The following is a 27,870-nucleotide window of genomic DNA, read 5'->3' as shown; positions in this document are numbered from 1 at the left end:
ATCTGCACCGTTGATTCGTCACAGTAAGGGCGAGATTTGCCTTAAGGACAATGAAAATTCTTCGTGCCTCAACTCGATAAGTGGTTTTTCTTTACAGATTATTATTATTGCAGAGATAACAAATCTGTAATTTAGGATTCGAGAATACCTTCTAACAGAATAAAGAAAATCATAATTATCCAGTGTGATGTTATTAATCAAATAAGTGGCACGATTAGTACTGTTGCTCTGTGGACTACCCAAAATCTGGGCTCCACCGGATGATCTTATGCCAATATTTTCGGCTGACAACCGACTTCAGTACTCTCACAATCTCGCACGAAGTAAATATCATTATTCCGTTATTTCGGCCGATACAGTGTGCAGTTTTCTTCTCTATCGTCTCGTTCCCACCTGTTTCGGGTCCCAGCGTTAATGTTCGCACGTGCGATCATCCTTCACTTCCTTCATCGGTGCTCCTTAAAAATTCCATCTCTTCTTTAGTTTTCCCTGTCTACATCTATTTTCTCTGTAATTTAGAAATATACTTCTTCATCGCCTCGAACAACCGCCAAGCGCATGTTAGCTTAACTTCATATAAAATGCGCCGTGGGTACAAACGCTAGTAAGTGCAATTTGAAGTTTCCCTCTTCGGATTTCCTTAGGATTTTAGGATCATGGCGGGGTGGATCTCATCGAAGCTTAAAGTCGCTGAATCCTTCCTCCAACAGGTTAGATCTTCTTCGTTTTATCTGATATTTCATAGATCTGCTTTCATCTTTTCGTATTCTAGGGTTTTGATTTTCCTTTCATTTTCAGCTTCGATCAGTTCGGCCACTTGAAAATTAGGTTTTATTTACAAACATGCATTTTTTAACCCTTTGATCTGTTTTTCTTTTCTATGAACTGTGATTTTTCAACGGTCCTTTTAGATTCCTTTGGATCTCTCCGATTTCCTTGCTTTAATTGTTTTTACATCAGATCGATCAGCAAGCAGCGGAATCACTTGGAAAGAACGAGGAACCTAGATCAAAGAGCTTGAATGACGAAATTAGGGTTAAAACTGAAGCGATTCCCTTGAAAGATCAGCTCAAGAAGAAAACACCTGAGAAAAAGGAATTGAATTTCGAAAAGCCAAGACGTCCTGTGGGGAAAAAACACGATTCGGTTGTGAAATACTCTCCAAACCCTACGCCTGCTATTGCAGATGGTGACTGGACAGAACTACTTGGTTCTCCAAATCAGATCTCCCCCTTGAGTCGCCCTAATGGAAAATCGACATTGCGAACGCAAAAGGATTCCATGAAAAATGGCATTGCGGGTTTGAGTCCTTCGTGGGTAGAGGCAAAGAAGAACCACAAGAGTAATGTTAATAGTTCCAATTCTGGAAAGAGATTGGATGTTGTGGTGGAAAATAAAGTTAACAGTGAAGGTTCTTCTCCAGATGGAAAGCCAAATGATGAAGAGTCTGGTTTGTCTGGTGTTCTCTGGTCCGGAGGATCAGATTTATCTGATTCCACACAGAGAAAACCCAGTAGTGATTCTCAAGAAGATAAAGGAAATGTGGGGGAAGGAGGTGATAACAGGATTTCAACAAGTGATAATCAGTTGTCAGAAATCAAAGAAGATACCAGAGCTGTGGTGATATTGGGAGAGGATGAATTGCGCTTACAGGATGGAATGCCTACACTTAGAATGGTGCCAGTGTCTGGTATGGTTGATGGGGTTGCTGATATGGAGAGGGAAGTGGATGATGATAATGGAGAATTTAGGAATGCTGCAGGGAGAGATGAGGCCGGTGTAGTTGCGGGTAGTTCTGTTCCCCGTGAATTGCAGAGAAGTTCTTCAGCAAGTGATGGGGATGGGAGGTCGTATTCGGAAACAGATTCAGCTTCGACATCGGATTCAGAAAATGAAAATGAAAGGAGGGAAGAGGGGAGAAAGAGAAGGGAACAGATGCTTGCTGAGGAAGCAGCTGCCAAAGCTGTTGAGGCCATAAAAGAACGTGAGAATATTGTTGCCAGGTTGGAGGGAGAAAAGCAAAGCTTAGAGAAAATACTCGAAGAACGGGAAAAGCAACAAGCGCAAGAGGTCATACTTTCTGCTTATTCTTTATTCATTTGTGTTCCACTATTATGGCTAATGATAAACTTCCTCATGTCTTAAACAAATCCGATAGTAATTCATAGGTAATGCTACAAATGTAACATTTTGTAATGCGAAAAATACTTTTGTAACTTTTCTTGTGAATTATGAGGAAATTCACTGTGCTACTTCTTGATTCAAGCTATGCAGCTTGAATATTCCAGATTCATTGATGTAGTGATGGAGCAGTAAACCACCTTGTTGTTATGCCCCACAGTATTATTCAACTTATTTATGTTATCCAGTTAGTCAGTTACAAAAGAACAATTATGAGCCATCTGCCATGGAAATCTTTGCAAACTCAACTGCATTAGCGAAAGCAAAAATCTAGATGTAGCTGGAAAATTGGCTAATGTATTTGGTATAGATATTCTCACTTATTTGCATAAAACAATTCAAAATTATAAAATTAAAATGATATTTAACCTTAATATGGTAATATCCATTCAACATGCTTTTAGATCGAAGGGCATGCCACATCCTTTTAGCATGCTTTTTGGTGCTCTAATGGTGATGCAGATAAGCTAGTGCACTCTGGGGTTTCACGGGCTACATGGTTAACTTTAGACATTCACGATATTTTGTGCCACATAACCTTTGAGCATCCAGCATTAGACAATGAACAGAAAAATACTTTTACAAAATCAAGATTGAGGTAGAAAACACATGAATATGCTTTTCTATACTAACACTGACCTGAAAAGCATCTTTCCTACTAACTACCGTAGGGAAGTAAAAATTGGTCTGTACTGCATGGTATATATTCCCATAGTCTCTTGAATCTTTCTTTTTATTTGTTTTTATTTTATTTTTTGAATGGTAAAAGCTTGAGTGGTGCTTGAGAAAACCTTTCTCTCTGAACCATCACTGCCTGCTTTATGTTTCCATTTCTATTTTGTGTCATTGTGAGCACATATGGAATGCACATTTGGTTCTCATATAAGAACTTGTAGAAGCTAGAGAGGGCAGGAATGAGGAGAGGATGAAAAAAGGCTGAAAACAAGGGAAAGGAAAACCCTAATGAAATACAATTTATTAGAGTGATAGAGGTGTAGGGAGGGTGGGAGGAGAGGCTTCAGACGGCAGGAATGAGGAGAGGGTGAGAGAAGGCTGAAAACAAGGGAAATGAAAACCCTAATAAAATACAATTTATTTTCCCCTGCTTTTTACCTTCTTCTTACCCTCTCCTCAATCATGCGATCTCAAGTTTCTTCATCTCCCACCCTCCCTAGTCCATGGAAAAAAGAAATCATGGCTGCCAAACATAGCCTAGGGTCTACTATTTGGATGCACCTTAAAAGTGGGAAAATCCACTTAAAAGGACACATTTTCCATTTCCTATTATTGTTTGGTTGCCATTTACCTATGATTTGTGGTCACGGACACGAGTGTCCCGTGTCGACACGGACACAGAGTGTTGGACACGGCCATGGTTTTAAATTTCGGCCGAAACGTTTCGGTGGAAAACGAAACGAAATTCACAGTGAGTCGGAAAAGTACCAAACTTCGCCGAAACGTTTCGGAAATTTCGGTGAAACGTTTCGGTGAAGTACGAAATTTCACCCGAAATTTCGGTGAAACGTTTCGGAAATTTCCGAAATTTCACCGAAATTTTTACAAGATTTCGTCCGAAATTTCATACCGAAACCGAAACCGAGATTTAAAACCTTGGACACGGCGAACTCCCAAAATTTAGAAACGGGGACACGCCTAAAATAGAATATACATATAATCATGATTTGTGGACACGGATTCGTGTGCCGAGTTTCGACACGGATATGAGGTATCTAACATGGCAACCCCTAAAAATCTACAAATAGTGTCACACTCATACACATACATACATATAAAGTCACTGACACTTCTAGCTGTGCACTTAAAAGTGTCTAAAGGAGTGTCGACACGTGTGGACACGGTGTCGTGTCTGACACGACACAACACCCGTGTCGGCAATAAATTCAAAGTGTCGGCCAAATCAGAGCCATTTACTATTCACATGGCAGTCCTTGGCTGTAAATTTTCCAAATGCAAGCCGTTTTGTAGTGTTTGACTTTCCTCTCAAATCAGGAGAAAAAGAAAAGTAAAGAAATGAGAATCTTTACTCCTTTCCTTCCATTTCTATATTACGTGCATCCGAATGGACCCCTATGGTTTCTAACCGGAAAATCTTGCAAGAAGTAATCTTTTGTACTGCTGAAATAATAGAAAAGAAAAGACTGATATTTACACCCCCCTTGTTTGATATACAAGTTTTCATATGCTTGTTTATGTGATTGCTTTTATGGTTTTACCTTTGTGGCATCAGGCTTCGGAATTACAGATGAGTATGATGGAAACAATGGAAGCTGTTGAGTTGGAGAAACAGAAACATAGTAGTACCAGAATGGAAGCCCTGACTCGCTTGGCTGAACTTGAGGTCTCACATCCATTTCCAAACACCTGTTTTCTTTTGTGTTTTGATCCTATATCACATCTATTTTCTTTATTAGGAGATAGGTTATTAAGCCCATCTATGGTTTATCTGTTTGCCACTTTTATTGCCAAAAGCTGTCTTTAGTTCATATAAATTTCATTAAAGCAGATATTAGGAGCATTTTGGTCCTCACTGACGGTAAAAGGTGTTGCAGACTAAAAATGCTGAGCTTGCCAGATCCCTTGCAACCACACAACGGAATCTTGAAGTAGAGGTAAATAGAGCTTCCTTTTCTCTTCAATTAGTCTGATTGTTCACAGTGCCATTTTCTTCCTTGTAATTCTGGTTTGAGAATGAACGTGTTACACTTGCTCCTGATTCATCTATTTTTTCCGGAAAAGGAAATGTGGTAATAAAAGAGGAAGATAATAATGTAAGTTATATGAGTCCTTGGTTTCCCAATTGAAAGTGTTTGATGAATGATTTTCATTCAATGTTTGCTGAACCATATGCAGAAAAAATCATATGCATGTTTTACAACTAGCTATATTAGTCTTGCAGCATCCACACCCACAGGAATAGCTGTGTCTGATTTGTTTTTCCTATTTAATCCGAGGTGTATTTGACTCTTTAGGAGTTGCGGACTCCAATGAGGTGGAAGTGATGGCTCTTACATGGTGTTGATTGATGGACAAGAGAGACCTGGATACATTGGTCGTGGAAGGAGATTCCCTTAATATGATAGGTTTATGGATCGAAAGAACCCCTCTCCTTCGAGGTTTGCCTATGCCATTGAAGTAGTGCAGGAGCAATTGGAGGGTCATGCAGTTTCTTTTTGGCACACAGTGAACCGTTTAGCCAGCTGAGGAGTTGGGAGAGACCGTATGTGTTAGCTATAAATTTTCTGTTAGAGATTTAAACGTAATGGCGAAACAAAAAACATCAACAGAATGCCTAGTTATAGGGCAACTGTGGGAGTGATGTTGTTACAATTGAAGCCGCTCTATATCATGTCTGGAGCATTGGAATATCAGCTGGAGTTATTTTTTTTTCCGGCTTGCTGTTGCTCACTCAGATAACTTCCACTAGTTATTCTGTAGCTGTGAGACTGACTGTAAAGTGACATGATATATTCATCAATAAAATAGTTTCTACTGTAGTTGGAGATGCCCGGTTTATACTTTATATCTTGGGTTTCCATCTCTAGTTTCAAACCCTTGAACCATAGTTGACCATGCTGAAAATAGGTTCTATGTTAGGTGCATCCAAACGGTACCTTTATGTTCTAATTAGAGAAAAAGAACTCTCAGTTTCTATTTCCAATTATAAATGCTTCCTTTTTTTTGAATGAGGCAGATTTAAATTAGAATAGAACCGAGATGGTCCTGAAGAGAAACAAAGAGAAGAGACGAAAATACAATAATTCAAGGAGGAAGATAATCAAACCACTCTAAACCAGCCCTAAAAACACCTCCCCTAGCTAGAGAATCTCCTTCAGCATTGGCTGATCTCCTAACATGATCAAACACAATAGAAGAACCCTGAACCAGATCCTCGATCTCCTCGAAAAGCGGCAAAAATCTCCAAGGAGGGATTGCCTCACCCGAAAGCCAGCGAATTACATTTAAGGAATCTCCTTCCACAATTATTTTGTCAAAAGCCGAGCTAGCCAAATATTTGATCCCGCAGTGGGCTGCTCTGACCTCTGCTTCATTTGAGTCCGCTACTCCGATAGGACCCGAGTAAGCCCAAAGAACTTCCCCCTTGACATTTCTACATAAACCCCCAATGCCTGCTTCTCCAGGGTTGCCAAGAGACGAACCATCGAAGTTAAGCTTCAATTGCCCATCTGAAGGAGGAGACCAGGATTGGAAGATTTTCACTTTGCGGACCCCTTCCTTACAGATAATTGCCCATCCTTCCCAAAGTTTGAAAGCTGAAACAAAACGAAACAAAGGGAGACTCCGAGCCCAAGATATAACAGTAGCTATAAGTTTTACATAAATCCAATAGGGAGACCTTGCCACTCCTTCAAAAACCTGCGCATTCCTCTCTTTCCACAAGAACCACCACGACGCCAGAAGGCACATCTTCCAGAGAATCCGGCCTTTCTTTCTCCAAGGGTTCCACTCCCAACTCCTAATGAAGTCGGCCAAGGTTTTGGATGGGACCCAGCAGATCCCAAAGCAAGCGAAAATGAGACCCCAAATGACTCCAGCTACCTTACAATGAATGAAAAGGTGATCTATTGATTCGCTTTCAGATAAGCAGAGAGGACAGTGATCAATCAAATACATTCCACGCTTCCTCAAAAAATCCATTGTTTGAATGCGACTATTGCAAACTGACCACCCAAAGAAAGCGACTCTCGGCGGACACAAGATTTTCCAAATTGTGGTAGACAAAGGCTCCGCTATACTAAAAGTCATGTGATGGTAAAAAGATTTAACGGAAAATACACCAGAAGGACTCCAAATCCAAACTCGTCTATCAGCTCCCACTTTCTTGATATAGCATGCTTCTAATAGAGATATGAATTCTTGGAGGGAATTTAATTCTCTATCAAAAAAGGCTCTTCGAAAATTGGGAGTCCATACCACTTTCGCATTCACTCTTTCAAAGCAGTCCTTGACCCAAGCCCCTTTCTGAGACGACACCATAAATAATTCAGGGTAAAGCTCCTTGAGAGGCGCAGCCAAACACCAAGGATCCAGCCAAAAACGAATCATATCCCCCACATAGACCTTGAAACGAATGCCTTTCGAAAAATGAGCCTCCTCCTGCAAAATATCCCTCCACACCGAGATGCCTTTGAAATTATAATTGTTAGAGGAGCACCAATTTCCTTTCAAGAACCCATACTTACTTCCAATAACTCTAACCCACAAAGACGACTGTTCTTCGCCAAACCTCCAAAGCCACTTTCCCAATAGAGCCTTGTTATAACCTTGAATCCTCCTAAGACCCAATCCTCAATTCTTTATAGGGAGACAAACTGCACTCCATTTAACCAAAGAAATCCCTTTTGAAGAACCGGATCCTCTCCACAAAAATCTTCTCTGGATTTGCTCAATTCTCAGAGCAACACTCACAGGACATTTAAACAGAGAGAGAAAATAAATCGGAATATTTGATAAAACTGCCTTTAGGAGAACCAGCCTACCACCTTTGGATACCAAGTTGCGCTTCCAGGTTTCCAATCTCCGCTCAATTCTGTGAATAATGGGGATCCATAAATTTTGTTTGGTCTTCCCACTCCAAGCGGAAGGCCAAGGTACGAAGCCGGTAAAAAGTCGAAGGCACAACCCAGGATACCTGCGAAGGAGGAAGCGTCGCACTCGGGAACGTTGATTGCATACAGCCTGGATTTCGCGAAATTGGATCTTTGACCCAAAACCATCTCATAACACCTTATGATTGCTTTCAGATTTAGAATTTGAGAGACAACCGGACTATTCAAATTAACTCTAGAAACAGTTTTGGGGTTTCTTGTTATTATGGGTTTTCCCACGTACCCTCTTGAGTTCTTCATTCAAATACTGGTTCAGAGAAATGCTAGAACCAGTTTTTTGTTTGGATCAGAGGATACGAGATAAAAATTTGTTGACTCCTGTCTGGTCCAATTTTAAATAACCATTGAGTATTTAATGAACGAAATAGATTGGGTTGGGCATCTTACACATATCATATTGAAGCATTTTGACAATCTTTGATTGGGTTCTCATATTTTTGCCTTTCTTCTTGTGGAATATAAAAGGTTGATAGGGCTGCAGAACTCCGGAAACAAATTGAGTTGAAGGAAGTGGCTCATGAAGGTATTTATTTATTTTTGTCTAGGATACAATTGTTTTGCTTGACATGCTTTCAAATTGCCACTACGTACCATCCTCTTCCAAGTTGCAGTTGTGCTATTGCTTGAAGATTTATGTATATATGCTTGCTAGTGTACTTTTTTTTGTGTTCGTTCAGTATATTTTTACACTTGTTCAGCTCCTATATTACCCAAGGGTTACCTCGGTTTGACCTCTTATATAGCTTGTTTATATATGAGGTTTCATCTTACTAATGATGTAAGAGCTTATTTCATTTAATAAATTGATATATTGTCTAATATAGCCATCAACAGATATGATATAGTTCACTCAAAATTACATCACCACTCAGTCACACTTACATCACCTTTTCTACTATATATTAGTTTGGTACTTTGATTTCTCAAACAAAATCTGATATCTGCTCCCTTTCTCTCTCTGCAGAACTCAGACGGAGAATGTCCAAGATTCATGCATCCTCTCTAAGCCAAGTGAGTCCCTCACCTCTTTGTTAAGATTGATGTGTAAAAGAACTTCGTGGAGGATCATTTGTTACTCTATATGCACAATAGCATGCTTCCTTCGACATGTAATATTTAATTTAGACTGATTTTTTGATATAGTTGGTTTACAGGATATTGTTATTGACCTGCATCTCAAGTTAACCTTTTTTGTTCTGATGAACATTTTGTAGGCGGAAGCTTCAAAAGAAGTTCAATTCGAACGAGAGATACTTGAAGCAGAATACTCTTTCATAAACGATAAAATTGGGAAGTTGCAAGAGAAGGTTAGAATGCCGTGTAGTTCTCTATACAGATATCATGCGTCAACAATCAGTCTTTTCCACTTTCCCCTTAACTTCTTATGTTTATGTGTTGCAGTATTTGCTAAAGGTCCCATGGAATTTTGGCCATTCTGTCGATTTTCAACTGTTTGGAGAATTTTATTGCTGTCATTCTTCGATTTTATTAACGTTGTTGGTTTCTTGGTTAAAATAAAAGTTTAACATGATTTTTGGGCTTGCTTCTGTGAGACTGAGGAACTGCTGTAGAATGTTCTATGCATCTTGTATAATGATGTACATATAACACACATTCTGACATGCATACTGTAGAGTAGAGAGTGTGACCATGTATATTCGTGCCTGATTGTGTTGCATCGGGGTAGAGGCTCCAGATGAGGTGTGCTGCTGTTACTTGTGGATGTCACCTAGGATACATTTCTCCCTTGTTGCCCAGAACCTGAGTTCTGCATCAATGAAGTCCATGTTAACTCTTTCTTTGGTCAATATGGTTTCTACTTTTTGCTTTCTACTTTTTGAAAGCAAAAAGTATCCTAGGATGTCACTTAGGATACATTTCTCCCTTGTTGCCCATGGAACCTGAGTTCTGCATCAATGAAGTCCATGTTAATAAACTTAGGATACATTTCTCCCTTGTTGCCCATGGAACCTGAGTTCTGCATCAATGAAGTCCATGTTAACTCTTTCTTTGGTCAATATGGTTACTACTGTTTGCTTTCTACTTTTTGAAAGCGAATTGCATAGTTCAATCACTAAGTGAACATTGGCTTAATGGGCTAGAGCAGTCCCTTCTTTAGGATCGTTTGCGTCGTGGAAAAGCACGTACGCTATCTAGCACACTATCCGTGATTTTATTTGAAAAGGCCATTACTTAGGTTTGTCACACTCATTCATATAGCCTTGATTCATTAAACCACTTTTTTTGCCATACAACGCACAGGCACAGCTACTTGATTTATTGTTACTTTACTGTAATCTGGAGTCCGGTTTGTTACTGGTGAGTGGTGGCTATGGACTGGTAAAATGGAAATTGCTTTTTAAGTCCCTATTTAGCGTTTACAGTTGAGTATCATGAGCATGATGCCCTTCAGAGAAGATGGGGGTAGCATTCTGTATTGCGGGCATACAATAAATGCTAATTTGTGATCCATTATTTTCTTTGAAAAAGCTATTACTTAGGTTTGTCACACTCATTTATATAGCCTTGATTCATTAATCCTTTATTTTTGCCATACAATGCATAGCTACTTGATTTATTGTTTACTGTATTATGGAGTCCGGTCTGTTACTGGTGTCTATGGACTGGTAAAATGAAATTGTTTACCTCATGTTTTTCTCTAAGACTGAAAATCTTATTTTCCCTCCTTATGCATGTAGGAAAAGAAGCTAGTAGAAAACATTGAGATGACAAGAAAAGAGATAGAGGAACCAACTGAAGTAGAAGTCGAACTAAAGAAAAGGCTTTCAAAGCTGACTGATCATTTAATACAGAAACAAGCCCAGGTTTATCTCCTACCGATTAAAACTTCTTGAAAGTGTTATTGGAGGAATATGGCTGCTCATGATTGTTGTTCCCCCCTTTTAAGGATTTTCTGGAACATTACATTTGGTACTACCTGGTTATGCTTGTCTCCATTCTTCTAGTTATTAGTGAAATTTTCCAAGATAGTGCAGGCATCATATTTCTATTGGTAGCTAATTATTCTTTTTTCAGGAGGCTAATATTTGAAGAAAATTTACTTTGATAAAGTGTTTTGGAATGTCTTGGAAGTTAACTCATCATATTTCTCTACAATGCATTATTCTTATGTGCCATTGACAAAAATGGAAGAAAAGGAAAGGAGACTTTTCATTTCAGAAACCAGCTTCTTTTAAATCTCTGCTGTCTGATTTCTGGAGATAATAATACATTCTACTTTTATTTTCTTTGATGCTGAAGATAAATGCTTGTTTCTTGGCAAATTTAATCTAATAATTTCTGTTAATTGATCTCTTAGAAATTATGCACAGTGAAGCATTTGATGAGTTGTGGGTCAATGCGTGATGATAGGAGAACAGCCAGCCATGTTCTCGTGAAGATGTTATAATCTAGGGAACAGCCAGCCACTGCTATAATTCTTGTGAAGATGTTACAATCTAGGGAACAGCCAGCCATTGCTACTCTAAAAGAATGAAAAGGGGCGGAGGATGAAGGAGAAAAAAATTTAATCCCATCCATCCATTCAAATTTATTGAAATGGATAACCGTTTTTAACTTTAGGTTCCAAATATATTACAACACCCTAAGAATTTGATGTGTTGGTCAAGTGACTCTACATACGGCCCTAAAAGGTGTGAAACTAGTCAACTTGTGGTGGAATTTTCCATATATGGGAATCAAATCTCAATTGTTCCCAGTCCCCAAGATTGGCATTTTCTGCAGACAACACGGCAAGGGATTTTTCTAGTTCAAGCTAGCCAACTGGCTCAGTTTTAGCTGAGTCAGGAACCAAATTATTCTGCTAATTTCAAGGGAAGTAATTCACCACTTCTTCCAGATTGACCTTCATTTTTCCTTTTTTCAATCAATGACAAGGAAAAACTTTATTAATTAGCAGTTGTGAGGTTATCCCAAAATCAACTATTGCTCAATCTATCCTCCCTAACTTTATTTTCTGCTTTCTCATTAGCTCCTTTTTGAATGCCTATCTGTTTCTCTGAAATTTTGGATTATTGTTTAAGATGTTCGTTAGTTAAAATAATAGGTAGTCATGGACCATCATGCCCAACCTACATGTCAATCAAATCTAAGGCAACTGATCTAGTTTTGGCTGTTTCACTAGGTTGAGACTCTTTCTTCAGAGAAAGCGACGTTGCTGTTTAGGCTAGAGGTATGGAGAAGTTAAGAAACTGGAATATCTATTCTTCTATCTACACTTTTTCTTTTTCTCCCTTGAAATTCAGCCATTGGGTTATTTTCATGCAGACAGCTTACGGACTGCTCGATGAAAACAAATTATCAACCTCCACAAAGGATGATATAGAAGCTTGTACGTGGGGACCGTCCAGTTCAAGGCCGAGGCCTCTGTTTCAGGACAGAATCCAATCTGGTAGGCGACACTTGGGATCTATTCTTCGGCAGTTGGATGCTATATTTTCTGCAGGTGTTGTGTTTCTAAGGAGGAACCCTGCGGCCCAACTATGGTCTTTGGTTTATCTTATCTGCCTTCATTTCTGGGTCTTATATATTCTCATGTCGCATTCTCGGGCATCTGTTGAAACCAGATCGGGTGCTGTTTTCTCCTTAGAGAGCATCAATAAGACTGTTTGATTCATTAAATTAATTGCTTCGTTTTTTCCGTTCATTGTTTTGAATGGGCTTTACCCGGTTCGTCATCCCCTGAGATCAGATTCTTCAAAGAATGTAAATTACAGGAAGCTTTTATTTGTGTATATAAAATGTATTGATATCCATATCAGCATGAAATGCTGCTGGTTGTAGGAAACAACTCATGTCAAGGATAACTCAAGCTCTCCAGATTCTTATTCCCTCCCATATCGTTAGGTTTGTAATTATACTTATAAGGTGTGGATTGTACGAAGCGTAAGTAGCTTATGATGTATGAAAATTCCCCCCTCATCTTAGATTGTGAATGATAATCTACGAGTAATGGGGTGTAGTGGGAGTTAAAGGAGGGTTTTACCTCATACGGTGAGAGATGAGACCTTTCCCAATTGCTGGGATTCACATCAATCCATTCCATTATAGGACTGAAGAATTTTCCCCATTCTATCAAGACAGCATACTTGCTCTTGATACGATCTCAACCACCCATCTGTTAGAGAAAGTAGATTTGGCTGTTGGGATAGATTTTTTTCCGTTATGTTAATGAGATTCCTTACACTTCTTTGATTAGTGGTTAGCAAGTTTTTTAGGCTGGGTCACGTCCCCTTCAAGTGAGAAACGTGTAAACAAAGAGGAGTTTTATAATAATCTTTCTCCCTACCTCGTCTCATAATGGAATGCCATGAGAATAGCAGAGTACTTAGAAATAATAAGCCAAAAGAAGGAATTTGTCAACGTTTGGAAATTTACAAGAGTAGCAACTTTACAAAACCAAAAGTGAAAAAAAAGACAAAAATCAGACTGCCTCTGCCTGAGAAACTGCAATTATTTTCCCTGAAAACTACCGATAACCCATTACAATTTTAAATTGGTAATAACTAATAAGTGATGCCAGGCCATCTTCAATCCCTTGCAGTCTTCACTCCGGCTTCAATCCCTTGCAGTCTTCACTCCGGCTTCAATCCCTTGCCGTCTTCACTCCGGCTTTTCTATTCCTTCCATGGACAGAAAATGTCATGAGAATCATAAACCAATACCAACGATGAAAATTATAACTTTGTTCAAGAATGTGTCAGAATACAATATGTGAACTTATGAACCAATACCGCCAACGAAAATTACCAGTTTCTTTATCAGTGTCTCACAATGCAATATTCACTGCAGAAAAATAAGTAAAATGATACTAAGTTTAGAATGAAAATTACTTCTCAGCCTGCTCAACCCCTCTTGAGCAGCAAACACTGGGGAATTCGCAAAGCGGAGCAGATTTGTTTCCACAGATTCCGTTCCGCACATGTCATGCCTGCATTCACACAGTTTTAAAATCTAAAAAAACACTTGGCCAATCATAATGCTTGCTGCCACAGCCTCTCCAACACTCTTAGGCTCAGAAAATCCAAATCTTCTACAATTTCCCAGGTTAGAAGAATGGAATGATCATTCCCAACTTAACTACAAGTAGACAGAATTGTTCTTGCTCTGTGGGTTTGGTAAACATATTTTCAATCTCAATTCCACTCATAAAATATAAGGTGTGAACAGAACAGTTTCGCCTCTTGCTTCCTTGTCTTGCACAAAATGACTATTGACATGTAAGCTTTGTTCTTTTCAGGGAATACAGGATTCAAAGTGATTGTTTTGCATATGATCACCAATTAATGCCTCTATCTTGTTGAGTAACAACTGCTAAGACCAAATAAGCTCCCAGCAAATGTGTTTTTCTATATTCCTTTGGTACTCCGAATTGTTTCTTGCTTCTACACAACGTGAATTTTGTACAAAAAATAAAGAAACCCTTCTGTAGATCTCCACTCATCAGAACTAGTCAATTGGTATCCATATTAGCTTTGGACAAGATTGGAATGGGCATAGTAACATGTATTGATGTACTATATCAGCTAATGCTCCCAGGTTGATGTGATGTATTCCACCTGTTGAATGGATACTTCATTATTGGTATATCGATCCGTCCAGCACGGATTGAAATAGGAGCCGGTTAGAAAGAAAGCATTTGAAAACGTAGAAAAAGCACCCATTTCTGTACTGGTTCCAGTAGAGCGAACAAAAAGGGGATATTTTGTTAATGGTCATTCTCGGCTTATAGAATCATACCATTACCTGGAGATGACTTTATGCAATTGAGAATGCAATGTACTGAAGGCTAGGCTTCCTCAGTTCATGAATGAACCTGCTAACTACACTATCAACATCTTGTCATGTGATGGCCAAATAAATCTATCCTCCCACAAGATTCCTATATATGTCACTCAGCTCTCTTTTCTTCCTTGCACATTTGATGATTCTGTTTGATCAGGAACCCACAGGGTTTGCTCTCTAGCTTAGTTGTCAAGCCACCTAGGCAGCCTAGCCCTTTGCCATGCTGAGGTAAGCATTTGGAAACATTTTTTTCTTTTTACTGAAAAGAAAACAGAACCTTCATTGAAAAAAGAAATTGCGGCTTGTATAAGGGCAGAGATTGCCCCACCGACAATAACTCCCTATATATTTTCTTAGGGTGGTGTTTTCACTACAAGCATCAATATCTCATCATCCTCCCTAAAAATAAGAAAATTCCCTTTTCTCTACACGCATCAAGATGCTTTATCAATGGTAGCCAATTGCCACGATCTCGAACTATGACACAGAGTTCCCAAGAGATTACATTGGATGAATTGAACTTGACCCATAAAGACTAATCTAACTCTTTATATAGAATAGTTTTTTTTTTTTTTTTTTTTTGAACAACTCTTTATAAAGAATAGTTACAAGAGAGAATAATGCATGCCTAGCGGTTGTTAGTCTGCAATGCAATTGGATACAAAAATTACTCACACTCGCCTTTGTTCTAATGACTTGTGTTGGTGGGGGTGGATCCATCTTGGAGCTTTCTTCTCTCCAGGATATCTTCCCTTCGCAATCTCTTCCCAATTTCTAAAAAGATCTTGAATCAAACATTCTAAAAAAATTTCTTCCTAAGTGCCCAGCTAAGAATAAGATATTTAGCTTTCCTATGTTTTTAATTTAGCTTTCCTATCTTTAAAAAAAAAAACAATATTTAGCTTCCCTAGTTCTTTTTCCCAGTGAGGACTCTTTTTTCTCAAAAGATTCTACAGTTTCTCTTTCCAAAGCCACGCCACTACACAAATGGGCATACTTGCCCCTTTTTACGAAGGTGCCAGCAAGATCATTCCTCCACAGAACGATCAAAGGAATCTAGAAACCCAATAAAACTTCAAACAACTTTAGTAATGAAATCCAAAATTTCCTAGTACAACAAAATCCCTCCATCCTTTTTTTTATCTTGAGAAAGGTGGCTTTATTGATTTAGAGCAACCATACAGATGGATGGAGGGGACAAGGTGTCCCCCATCGCTAGATGAGGTACATATATGAGACTTTCTCAACTCAAATCAACTCAACTCAACTAAGCCTTTGTCCCAAACCAGCTGGGAGGTACATATATGAGACTTACGAACTAAAATACCCGTCTTAACCAAACCCTAATTGTCCTGAGCTACAATGAAGCAACTCTACCACACAGCTGATTTCCACTCCCGCCATTGCTAGCTCGTCAGCCTTTTCATTAGCGGATCTATAAGTATGAGAGAGACTCGGGCGAATGGCCTTACAACAGTCCCGAATTTCCAAAATGATATTAGAGAGTTTCCAAGGCCCGGGGCTTCTCCTTTTGCCTAAGAGATGATGATGGAAGAGTCACCCTCCACTATTTAGGGGTCAAGGCAATGTGTAACATACCACTTAGTCCATGCACTAAAGCTCTTGCTTCCACCTCACTGGATTTGGAAGTCCCAGCCGACCGGAGTATGAGAATATGGTATTGCCCTCTACGTCATGAATAATGACTCCTCCAATTCCTGCCAGGCCTGGTTTCCCTTTAGCGCTTCCATCAAAATTGAGTTTTAGCCACCCGCACATGGGCGGCTTCCAAGATGGTGAAGCGCGATTTTTACTCTTTTCTCCCAAATGATTGTCTACCAGTTTCTCGTAATATCAGCAGTTCAATATGATGCCAATAGGTCGATTGATTTTGCCCAAGCTATGAGATCAATCTTAATCTCTGATATGATCCTTGCAATGCTATTTTCTTTGTCTTCGAAGATCCTCCTCTTTCTCTCTAGCCAAATATGCCATATAATAGCATAGGGTGCCATGCTCCAACTGGATCGACCCGACTCACCGAACAGGCTAGTTGGCCAAAATAGCAGGGGTTCTTGGAATCGATCTATGGAAGACCCGGGCAAATCCAAAGCTCTTGATAATTGCTCTCCATACAGTGAATGAGAGGAGGCAATGGAGGAGGACACGATTCAAAATTTCTTCTGCTGCCTTACAAAGGATACACCCGCTTGCTATAGACACATTATGCCTATTGAGACAGTCGCATGTATTTATCCGCATATAAGCCACTGTCCAAGCAAAGGCCGCCACACGGGACAGGACGGGACTGACAATAGCCAAATAATGAAAAATTTAGATTCCTGGCCATCACCACACACCAACCTACAAAAGAAGGATTGAACAAAGAATCTACCCGAGGTGTCTAAGGCCCAAATCCTATGATCCTGACACAAAAATCACAAGTTTGTTCTCTGTACACCGTCCTACATAATCTAGGAACACACTTGAAAGTTCAAATATGGAGTAAACGAACAATCGACATATCCAAATTTTATCTTACAAATGGACCAAGTCCATTGGAGGTAATTTTCCCTACTTGGACAAAATGCAACCATCTACAGTCCACATATAATGAAAGTTGAGATAGAAGAACCTCGGGAGCTATGAGTTTTGAATGAAAATTGAGGTTGACATGCATTGGGATATTGAAGGAAGAACCAGTGGTTGAATAGATGAGAATAAAAGAACGGAAAAAGTACAGGGGGAAAAAAAGAAAAGAAAAGAAAAGAAGAGAGAGGAGATGGATAGATATGCAGATTAAACATATGTGCAAATATGGGTTTTGCAAATCAATGTTTATCAACTGGATGAGATTACAAGCCATCCCTTAAGATCCAAATGTGAGGGTTTCCTTCCAGCTGTTCTGTTGATGTTAAGGAGCTTTTTGGCAAAAACTCGTGATTTTAAAATTGCTAAAGGGCATTCTGTCCACAAAAGTTTGGTGTAGTAGATATGGATTTTTAAGAAATTTTCTCTAAAAAGTTCACAAAATTTTGGCTGTTTCATGACTGCTGTGAAAAATTAGGATAACTATGCAAATAGGGATTTACACGTAAAAGATCACATTACATAAACACTCAAAATATAATAATTAATGTGTTCAACAATTCAATATCCAACATTAGGAAAAATAACCAAAAAAAAAAAAAGAACTAGTTGAGAAGATTTAAATTTAATATGGAATAAGGCAGAATAGCCTGATCAATGAATCAGTATAGTGAAACCCAAAGAATGTATACAGTTCTTTGAAAAGTCATGCAAGAAAATGAGCACATGACTTATAGATGAGAAGTTTCAAGTTAGAATATAAAAAATGGTAGTCTTACCAGTATTCTCTTTCCTCCGGCAGATTTCGACTATAGAAAGGAAATTCGAAAAGGGCGATGGCTTTGAACCATGCAGGCAAATTCCCATACACAACTGGAGGCAAAGGAATGAGGGGGCTGATACACAAATATTAACATTAGATACTCGGCTTTTCATTTCCAATCACCATGTCAACACATCCATCACAAGAAATGACCTAAAATTATATTCACCTTGTTGTTATTTTATAGAGCCGGAATTCTGCATCATTGCCAAACCTCTTATCTGCTGATTCCTGTTTCCATGCATAAGTTACACCAACAAGAGCAAAGTTTTTTTTCTCCATTCTAAAAAAAAAGAGCAAAGCTTCCAGATGGTAATATTCAAAATGTAATTGATGGGAAGTGGCAAGGCAAACCTCAAGTAGTGGGATGCCACTAACAAAAAGAAGCAAAAGAGACAGGAAGAGTGGTCCCACGATTACAAGCCATTCAGCACCTTCTAAAACAGGAGAGGAAGCCACAAAGATTCCCCACCAAAGGAGTATCTATACACACACCATATACATGAATATAATGTCATTATAGTCTCATGTAGAAACTGAAATGTATACAACTTTGAGAATATCGTATAAAGTAATTTGAACCCATTTCTCGCCATGCTGTATTATTTTGATTCAGTATGGAGCAGGACATCATGAGATCAACAAGCATGAGATTTGAGAAGAATAAGAAGTCAATTAACCTCGCCAAAGTAATTTGGATGGCGGGAGAATTTCCAAAGCCCCACATTGCACCACTTTCCTCTGTTGGCAGGAGAGTTCTTGAATAACAGCTTTTGTTGATCAGCTATAGCTTCAACTGACATGCCCACAGACCACATAATCCATCCAATAATATCTCGAGGCTGAACAGATGGATTTCTATCACTAGCATTAACAACTGTTACAGGCAAACTCACAGTCCATGCCCAGACAGCCTGTAATAAAAGAAGAGAGGGATGACCACAATTTCTCAAACTTATGGGGCATCGTGGTCCAGATACAGTAACATAGATTCCACCATTAGACATGACGTCATAAAACGCCAAAATCAATTATAACAAATGAAAAATAGAGCAGAAATTAGAAAACCTGGAATATCCAGAAAACAGCTAACTTTCCCAAATTATTGCGCATTTCATCAAAACGATGATCTTCTCCCCATTGCAAGATCCTGCTCGCGCAAGAAATTTCAGGAAATAAGAGAAAAATTGAATGAAATAATATATTCAACTCAATATGGTCAAGACCAGTTCCAGTGAAAAAAGAAAAAAGAAAACAGGCAGCCTAATTTCAATTATGGATCATTGTTCACTTGCAAATAACCCTACTATCCAATGCAGCAATTTATTCAAAGAAAAAAAGGAACAGATTGCATCATCATTAACCATTGAGCATGGGTCTGCCTTACAACATACACAACGACTCACTTGCTAATAGTAGTGATATCTTTTTCTTGAGACAATCTCAGCCCCCTACTCTTCTCTTCTCCTCTGATAAATCTTTTTACAGTCTTACGAAAAAAGTGAGGAAGGCTTCTATACATAGTAGTGTGAGCTGTGAACATGGTCCAAACTATCAGCCCAAAGGCCCACACCAAGTGTTTTACCCAGTACGTCTTGAATTTTCTAGTATGCAATAGGAAAAAAAAAAGTCTCTGTATATATATATATATATATATATATGAGGAAACTGTTGGTGCGCTTAAGCTCACCAAACTTTTGGTGAGCTTAAGCGCCCCAATCACATGGGGGCCCACTTTGTTAGGTGATCCAAAGCATTCATTTTAAAGTCCCTTACATGGATAGGGGGTGTACCAAAAATCAGCTCCATAGGATCATCCTAACCCCTCCATTTGTGGAGGACAAAAATGGACACACACAAATCTGCCCATTTTTGTCCTCCACAAATGAAGGGGTTAGGATGATCCTATGGAGCTGATTTTTGGTACACCCCCTATCTATCATAAGGCCTTTAAAATGAATGCTTTGGATCACCTAACAAAGTGGGCCCCCATGTGATTGGGGAGCTTAAGCGCACCATAGGTTTGGTGCGCTTAAGCTCACCAACAGTTCTCTCTCTCTCTCTCTCTCTCTCTCTCTCTCTCTCTCTCTATATATATATATATATATATATATATATATATATATATATATATATATATGTCCAAAAAACATTATCTCATCGTCCTAGGCTGTGAAGTGCAATGAGATTTATATGGAATCAGCAGAAAGCAACTTCTTGTGAAGCTACAATGGCGCCCAGAAACTGGAATCGTGCACTTTATGCACTACTAAATGAGATTTATTTGAAAAAATAAATTTAAAATAACTTGCATGTAATTTGCTGAAATGGAACAAAAATAAACTAAACAGATGGGGACTTTTTAGAGTCTGGACTGGCATTATGATGACAGAATGGGAACTTGTTAGTCATGTGCTCTGCAAACTGCAAGGAGCAGTCTTCGCTTAGTTTATGAGACGACAATTTTGGCAAAGAAAACCGGTACCATTAAATCAAAATTCTGAATACAAATAGGCAGAGTTTTTTATATTTTGAGTACCATGAAGCAAGTAAAAATTCTGAATACGCGGCAATTTAGAATGCACAAGATTCACTCATTCGGGATACAGGGCAATTTCAATTTTTGAATACACAAGATTAACAAATAATTGAACAGATTCAAGCAGTGAACCTTGTGTATAGTTGAGACAAAAGAGATCATGATCCCAGATTATTCATGAAAATCTGTGTCCTCTTTAATTATTTTGTTACCATACCTCATCAATAGAAATAGTCCAAGGCGAAGACCCCATATAACAACAAGCACAGTCAGGACAACCTGAAAAATAGAACTGCATGTTCAGACAAAAAAGAAGAAGAAGAATTCGTGTAGGTTAGAAATAGTCACTGGACTATTAGAACAAGAATAAACTAATTAACTAATCATATAATATTTCTTCATTGTCATTTACCTTTATCTTAATACAAGTTTTGGACATTCAGAGTTGATTCATTTCTAACCCATCTTAGTTTGACACAATCAAAAAGCAGGAAAGAGATGAATAGTCCCACACAAGATTTTACTGTTACCACGAGTTTGCAAGATCATTTCTTTTCCTTTATAAGTTACTAGTAGAGAGGCATGAGACAATGAGTGGGCATGCGTATGAGAAAAAGAGACGTGTGTGTGTGTGTGTGTGTGTGTGTGTGTGTGAGAGAGAGAGAGAGAGAGAGAGAGAGAGAGAGAAGGAATTTTTTTTGGAGTGAAAGAGAGGTGAGGAGAAAGAAAGATATGTGTAGATATTGATTATGTGCAAAAGAAAGGTGAGGAAGGAGAGATACTTGAAGAAAATTTTTTAGGAAGACAGGGATGAGGTAGAGGGATGGGTAAAACCAGATGAGATATCCATGTGAGGGGGCAGTTCATTTGAATCGTGATTTCCACAGGGACTGATTTGAACCAGAGCCACGAGTTTTCAAAACTCTAACTTCCAATTTCAAATGAGATGAAATTTGCGTAACATGGCTAACAACATAAATATTATGGACATACACTCCAACAATGATCATAGAAGTACTTAATCAAAATAAAATGCATTCTAACATGACTTTTTTTTTTTTTTGAAAATACGATGATATGAAATTTCAAATCCTAGGTCTAATTCCATACACCCAATTTTTAAAAATATCAGTCGTGTTTCAGGAGCATGCACCAACTGTTAAAAAATTGCAAAAACTAAGAAGCATGAGGGATGATCAAGTAGGGGTAAGTCATCAGGTGAGAACTGGCATACGCCCCTTTTTCACATGATAAAATCAATGGCATAAAAGCATGAACAAGCAACAAGAAAATAAAATATATCAAATCAATCATTTCCCACCATTTAGATCCATTTCACTATTATATTCTACCAAAGAACGAATTGAACCAAGAGATCTGAAGATGGAGATTTCATCTTTTTCTATCATTATAAAATAGACAACGAAGAATATGATTAACACACAATATGCACGAAGTGATTTCGATAGTTCTGTTACACCCAACACCTATTATAATGAAAAGCACCCTTCTTCATAAGACTAACGGTAGACAAAACAGCATGTACATCACCTACATAAAGAAGTTCCAATCCCGAATGCTTTTAAGCTGTGACATTTGGAAGAAATCAGAATTCACTAAGGTGCCGTTTGGATATTTGGATTTTAGAATCTGGGGTTTCTTCAAAATTGTAGCTAAGAGACAAGAGAAGAAGCGAACCAGCCGTCGTTTTTAACTTCTCACCCTTCTTTCCGTCAGCAAGAGAGTAGCAGATCCTCCCATATTTCCAGGTTTTAGAAATCTCAGGATGCAAGGAAAGATTTCTAAAACCTGGTTTTCTTACTTAAAATCCAAGAAACGCTGCCAGGACAGCTTGATCATGCACGCTCTTTTACACTGTTTTCAAACTAAAAACCTGGATTCTAAAATCTGCGTATCCAAACGGCCCCTAAGGCTCCATTTCTTTCGACGTAAAAATGGACGTAAAATTTATTTTATGTTCATTTTTACAACATAAAACAAATTTTACGTCAAAAGAAACGGAATCTACGGAATGAGAAGATAGGTACTAATTTTTTCTTCAATGGGAGAAGAAAGGTACAAGTAGACTCATCATTAAAAAAAAGGGTACGAGTAGACTCCTACTAGATGCATAGACACAAGAACCTAAACTAGATATCATTCTCCTAGTCCCAAACAAGTTAAAACAGCTAGGTGTTTCTCCCTATGTGTACTTTCCAAATGAGGAAATCAGGTTCATCCATATGTCGTTACGGATTACCGCTCAGCCGTCCGTGGAAAATACCGAAATGGTCATATGCCCCTTCGGTTTGCAAAACATTTTAGTCACCATCTAATCCAAGAACTAAAAATAAAGAAATATAACAAGCCAAGAAGTATTTCATGGAATTAACATATAGACTTTGGGATGAAGAAATCCACCTGTCTAAAATCCCATGTTCCTTTCAGGACCAGAGTCAATACAGCAATAATGATAAAATTTGTGCATCCTGAACAAAACATAAATAGAAATGTCAAACCATAGAATCAACCAAAACTTAGAAACATGGATTAAATGACAATATTCCTAAAACATAACACAAGGAAAAAACAATACCCAGTTCAAAATTCAACCAATTTAACATGGAGGAATCAAAGTAACATGTTCAGCTTATCACACAACATATAGCAGACCTAAATAATAATAGACAACTTAAGTCTCTCAAAAGTAAACAGAAACCAACATAAAGTAAGAAAAGGAAGAACCCAAAGACATTTACTCCAATCTCAACCAAATAAGCAATAAAAACCTAGAAATGGAAGAAGAGAAGAACTGGCGTAATAGAAAGAAATGGGTTACCGGCAAAATCGGTAACCTTATCGAACTTGAGCAGTGCTGTGATGAGGAAGAACACAAACTGGTAGCCCACCTGCAAAAAGCAATTTCTTTCAGAAAAAATGTGTGTATGAGAGAGAGAGAGAGAGAGAGAGAGAGAGAGAGAGAGAGAGAGAGAGTTACAGTGATGAGAGCTGTGAGAGCTAAGAAATGGGAGTCGAGAACAGTTCCCATTTTCGTGGTTTGCTTAACGAAGGAACAAAGTTGGATGGTTTTAACGAATAGAATAAAAGAATTTGGTTTCAACGAATAGAGAGCTTCCTTGAACGGTTCTCTTTTTTTCTTTTGTGGTTGGGACTTGGACACCACACTTTCCTTGGTATCTTCAATAGGTAAGCCACTCGACCCATCTTGACCGTTCTTCTTTTTCATTTGCTTGGGAAAATGACATGGATGGTTGAGATTTGTTTCAGCTCACTTGATAGAGGAGATATAATACTCGGATCACCATATTATATATGCCTCCCAATTGTACATTAGTGATGCCTTCACTTCCTTTGGGGGCTGTCCTTAATGGGGATAGCAAGCTTGGGTTTTATTTTATCCTTGGATAGTCTTGCTATCCTTCAATCACATCAAAAAACAGCCCTAATGAGTAAGGTATAGTAATACAAACGAGCCAACGAGGTAGTCAATCCCAACAAGGGTTTATTCAAAATAAAACTATTCAAGCAGGATAGCTAATCCCAGAACAGTAATCCAAGGATTTATACCCCATGTCTTTAGTAGGATCCTTGTGGCTTGTATATGAGTGGGGCTCCTATATGTGAAAAACCATCGCCCAAAAAATCATGGTGAAACAGACCATTTTGTTAATTGATCAACAGTAGCTTTGCCGGGTGGGTTAAAATAGTTGAGCAAAATAATGATCAGTTGTCAATATTGGGGAAATGGAAAACAGACCCAAGTAAATATATGGGTTTATGAGAGCATGATGTAAATAAGGACTGACTATAAAGATGATCAATGTTAGTTGGGCTCTTTGTAGCTTTCTTCATAGAATCCCAACATTGATCATCTTTATAGCCTTTTTCCAAGAATCCAGCTACGCATAAGCAGTTCACATTAGGCAGGTAAATCTTACAAATAAGAGGCTTAGGGTTGTGTAGTGGGAGAGATTTTGGAGGAATGACCCATCCATGGCAGGGGCCCAATGAAAAATGGTGGTACCCAACTGTACTTATGCCCACAAGTATTTTCACACAAACAAATGTTTGATTTCTCAATTGAACTTTCGGCTTGTAACATGTCACAAAAAATACAAACATTATGAATTTCCTTCAGGTTTCTTGGCTTCTTGCCCTTTCAGATGACAGGTTTATTTTCCAACTACAAGCAACGCAGAAATTGACATCAATGATAGCCAACCCATTCTGGGAGGCAATATCATGTTTCGGTCCTTTTGGACTCTCTTACCTCAACCATTTCTTAAGGGACCGACCAAAGAGGAAGAAAGTCTTGAGTGTCTTAGCCATAAATCCTTTGCAGAATTCAGAATGCCTGCCACGCCCTTGCTTCCTTTCTCACTGTAATTAACCTGAACTTAAAGACACTCACCAGAGCAATTCAACTCAACCTTGAATGAAACAATGGGATCGTTACAATCAAAACGGACAACCTCCTGGGTGGATCCCCTCCCCCCCCGCCCCCCCACCCACCAACCCAAAAATTTTGAAGTCGCAAATTGAATAATTTTTACGATCTTCTAGCTATCTCTTTGTATATCGGCTCCGACTGTCCAAGATGGACCACTTTTGGCACTCGTCCTGTCGTCCATCACTATTCATCAGCTCCTGCTGCACAGTGGTTTGCATGGGGCCCTTTCCGAGTTGGGTCTTCAGTGCCTTGAAACAGCCCCTTCTCTGGATCGTTACTAACCGGTCGCCTTGGTCTTGGCACCTGTGTGGTTGTTATAGGCTTCTGCAATGGCTTTAAGGCAGCCATGATTTCAGAAAAGGAAGGCCGCATCTTTGGATCCCTACAATGTCAACAAATTAGTCTGTATGCATGTGTGCAACTAAGCAAAAATGATGGATTCACACCTTGATCTCTATAATGCATAATCATAAACAAAATAATTATGACTGAACCAGGTTATATATACATGATTTTCAATTGCAAAATTTGAACATAGTATCCAATAATTTATTGTTAGAAGTAACTACAGCCTACAGGGACTTCTCCAATCATTGATTGTTAGAAGTAACAACAGGGATTTCTCTATGTGATGCCATGAGCTTCTCTGTTTCCATCAACTATTCACATACTTTCAGCTCATGGAAATCCATAACTGAGAAGTTCAGACTTTATGAGCATAAATGAAAACAGAAAGCAATGCAACAAGTCTCCTAATGCCACACATGATCTAGGCAAGTTGAAAGGATCAAGTGATCAGCCCTATGGTTTAATAGTAGATGCTAATTAAAGGGGTGCAAGCAAAAACTAATGTTCTCTGTTGAAGGCAATCAGTCCCTGATATAGTATCTCTAGAACAGTACCATAAATTTTGGTTTGGGGGAATAATGCATACTCAAAATGGGCTTGTAGGAGGAAAAGTGATACTCACGTTTGCCAGCATTTCTTTATGATATCTGAAATAAAGGGATCCATGTCTTCAGGAACGTCAAGGCGACGATGCTGGAAACCGACAGCACCAACAACTTGCATTGGATTCATACCTCCCCATGGCTGTTGCAAGGTAGAAAGCTCCCATAATATGATACCAAAGCTATATACATCACACCTGCAAGTTACGACCACTAATTCTAGACCCCGCATAGAATAAACCAATACAGAATAAAAAGAAACTACAAAAATTATGGGAGATGATATCAGCACTCCCTTATTCTGATAATAACAGTCCTTTATACATTTTTTTATTGGATGGTGAAAGCTTTTTAGGAATTTTAACAACCTATATAAGGAGAGCCAATATCAAAACAAAGGAGTGCAGATTCATCTCCCAAAACTATAAGCAAATATAAAATATAAAGAAACTAATAAAAGATTTTCTGGGATGTAAATGGAAAGTGTTGTAATATACTTCTCATCTGAAGGTTCATTTCGCAGAACTTCAGGAGCCATCCACTCAGCCTGAAGAACAGAAGATTGCATGAAGATTTATAAGCACATTCACACTACAACTACTGACTTTAGAAGAACATCAATTTTGTTGATGAAACTGAGGATATCAAAAGAAAACAAATTACTACAGTAAATTATAGCATTTACAAATAATTGTGAGGATAGAATACAAATGGCATTGACCAATAAGCCATCCAAAAAAAAAATGGCAATGACCAATAATATCAAGTATTTATATTCTTCATAATCCAAGCAAGACCGTGACAAGACACCGATGACCAGTGACAGTATGCATGTTTAAATGTCACACTGGTTCTTTTGGGCACTTGTCATAGGGAACTTTGATCAGTTAAAAGGACACATTTTTAGTTCAGTCTTCAACATGGTCATTTACAAGTTGGTTCTTTTGGAGATTTGCATAGAGCGTAGTTACTTCATCTCCATGCACCCGCCCAACTTAAAAGTGTGGGTATTTCTTTGGCGTGAAAATTTTGAAGGCACTAATGTGTTAGTTTGGTTGTACATATGTCTTCAATCCAAAAGTTCTAATTGATCTCCTTCAGGCTCTGTTCAGTTGCCAACTTGCCATGATTGGGTCAGAAAAGAAAAGAAAAGGGATAAAAATGACCTGGCAAAAAAGAAAAGGAAAGGAAAGAAAAAAAGAAGAGAAAAAAGAAAAAAAAAACATGTCTAGTTGTATTGGAGAAAGAAAAGAAAGAACCCTTCCGAAATCTTGTTCTTCGACATTTCAACCGCCTGCAACAACAAATAAAGAAAACCACAGACGAAAAGATAAACCCACCGTTGAATCTGCTACGAATTCTTAGAACTTTAGTTTTTTCTCAGACAATTCTTCTAATTTCTCCACATCTGCTACAAATTCTTCTGAGGGGGGCTGGGAACCTTCAGGTAAGAGATTGAAGACCTGGCCCTAAAACGTATAGGATTTCATTTCTGTTTTGGCTTGTGAAATGCCAGTGCAGATGTGTGTGTGTGTGTGTGTGTGTGTTTTCTTTGGGTGGGGGGAGGGTGTTAGATTTCTCATTCTTTTCAAAATCCTAACATTGATGTCTATGAGATGAGATTTACTTTAGATTTAGGGTTCTATTGGGTGTTTGTCCGAGTTTGGGTCTCCTAAAAGAGAAAACTGTGGGTTTGAAGGCAGATTGAGAAATCACAGCAGTTAGTTTTGTTGGATTTTATTCAGATTTTGATTTCTTAATAGAGGAGATTTGTTATGGCTTTGCTGGCAGATTAGGAAATCCAAGGAACAGGATTCAGCCGAAGAAACCCATTTCCAGGGTCCCATGTTGACGGAAGGATGGGT

The 27,870-nt window shown here is 38.5% G+C and overlaps 3 protein-coding genes across 7 annotated transcripts in view; 1 reads left to right on the top strand and 2 right to left on the bottom strand.

The window, feature by feature from the left end:
* The first annotated feature begins 430 nt into the window (after positions 1-430).
* GC2 (golgin Putative 2) lies at positions 431-12,768 on the top strand. The gene is made up of 10 exons (XM_077379956.1): positions 431-710; positions 961-2,070; positions 4,430-4,540; positions 4,752-4,811; positions 8,295-8,352; positions 8,794-8,840; positions 9,044-9,136; positions 10,529-10,654; positions 11,974-12,021; positions 12,117-12,768. Exons 1-10 carry the CDS (start codon positions 657-659, stop codon positions 12,459-12,461), a joined length of 2,052 nt encoding a protein of 683 aa, XP_077236071.1. The 5' UTR covers positions 431-656; the 3' UTR covers positions 12,462-12,768.
* Positions 12,769-13,146: 378 nt separating this feature from the next.
* LOC143877741 (uncharacterized) lies at positions 13,147-23,746 on the bottom strand. 4 transcript variants are annotated; one of them, XM_077379951.1, is made up of 11 exons: positions 23,583-23,746; positions 23,424-23,493; positions 23,006-23,073; positions 20,802-20,863; positions 19,114-19,195; positions 18,726-18,959; positions 18,400-18,528; positions 18,215-18,276; positions 18,002-18,118; positions 13,682-13,779; positions 13,147-13,471 (listed from the first exon to the last, which is right to left on the bottom strand). In XM_077379951.1, exons 1-11 carry the CDS (start codon positions 23,631-23,633, stop codon positions 13,452-13,454), a joined length of 993 nt encoding a protein of 330 aa, XP_077236066.1. In that variant the 5' UTR covers positions 23,634-23,746; the 3' UTR covers positions 13,147-13,451. The 4 variants fall into 4 exon arrangements, with proteins under 4 accessions (XP_077236066.1, XP_077236069.1, XP_077236067.1 ...); XM_077379954.1 differs by lacking the exon at positions 13,682-13,779 and having other exon boundaries at positions 13,147-13,465; positions 23,583-23,742; XM_077379952.1 differs by lacking the exon at positions 13,682-13,779 and having other exon boundaries at positions 23,583-23,741.
* An 866-nt stretch (positions 23,747-24,612) lies between these two features.
* Positions 24,613-27,870, bottom strand: part of LOC143877739 (putative serine/threonine-protein kinase SIS8) — a 29,866-nt gene continuing 26,608 nt past the window's right edge. For both annotated transcript variants that reach the window (XM_077379949.1, XM_077379950.1), the window contains 3 exons: positions 26,503-26,552; positions 26,026-26,202; positions 24,613-25,437 (listed from right to left, as the gene is read on the bottom strand). In XM_077379949.1, coding sequence (XP_077236064.1) covers positions 25,239-25,437; positions 26,026-26,202; positions 26,503-26,552 — 426 coding nt within the window. In that variant the 3' untranslated portion in view covers positions 24,613-25,238. The remainder of the gene's footprint in view (positions 25,438-26,025; positions 26,203-26,502; positions 26,553-27,870) is intronic.

The sequence above is a fragment of the Tasmannia lanceolata genome, unplaced genomic scaffold (genome assembly GCF_043159265.1).
Source record: "Tasmannia lanceolata isolate RefF3 unplaced genomic scaffold, GAP_Taslan_0.1 ptg000005l, whole genome shotgun sequence".
Classification (NCBI taxonomy): Eukaryota; Viridiplantae; Streptophyta; class Magnoliopsida; order Canellales; family Winteraceae; genus Tasmannia; species Tasmannia lanceolata.
This window is presented reverse-complemented; position numbering and strand designations above follow the sequence as displayed.

Bases quoted from the DNA above. Each gene is read 5' to 3' on its own strand.
- GC2 (XM_077379956.1), top strand. From the start codon at position 657: ATGGCGGGGTGGATCTCATCGAAGCTTAAAGTCGCTGAATCCTTCCTC. The intron at 4,541-4,751 runs GTCTCACATCCA...AAGGTGTTGCAG, and splicing joins CTCGCTTGGCTGAACTTGAG to ACTAAAAATGCTGAGCTTGC. The intron at 12,022-12,116 runs GTATGGAGAAGT...ATTTTCATGCAG, and splicing joins CGTTGCTGTTTAGGCTAGAG to ACAGCTTACGGACTGCTCGA.
- LOC143877741 (XM_077379951.1), bottom strand. From the start codon at position 23,633: ATGGGAACTGTTCTCGACTCCCATTTCTTAGCTCTCACAGCTCTCATC. The intron at 18,529-18,725 runs GTTAATTGACTT...GTGTGTGTATAG, and splicing joins ATCCAAATTACTTTGGCGAG to ATACTCCTTTGGTGGGGAAT. The intron at 13,780-18,001 runs GTAAGACTACCA...GTGTGAATGCAG, and splicing joins CCGGAGGAAAGAGAATACTG to GCATGACATGTGCGGAACGG.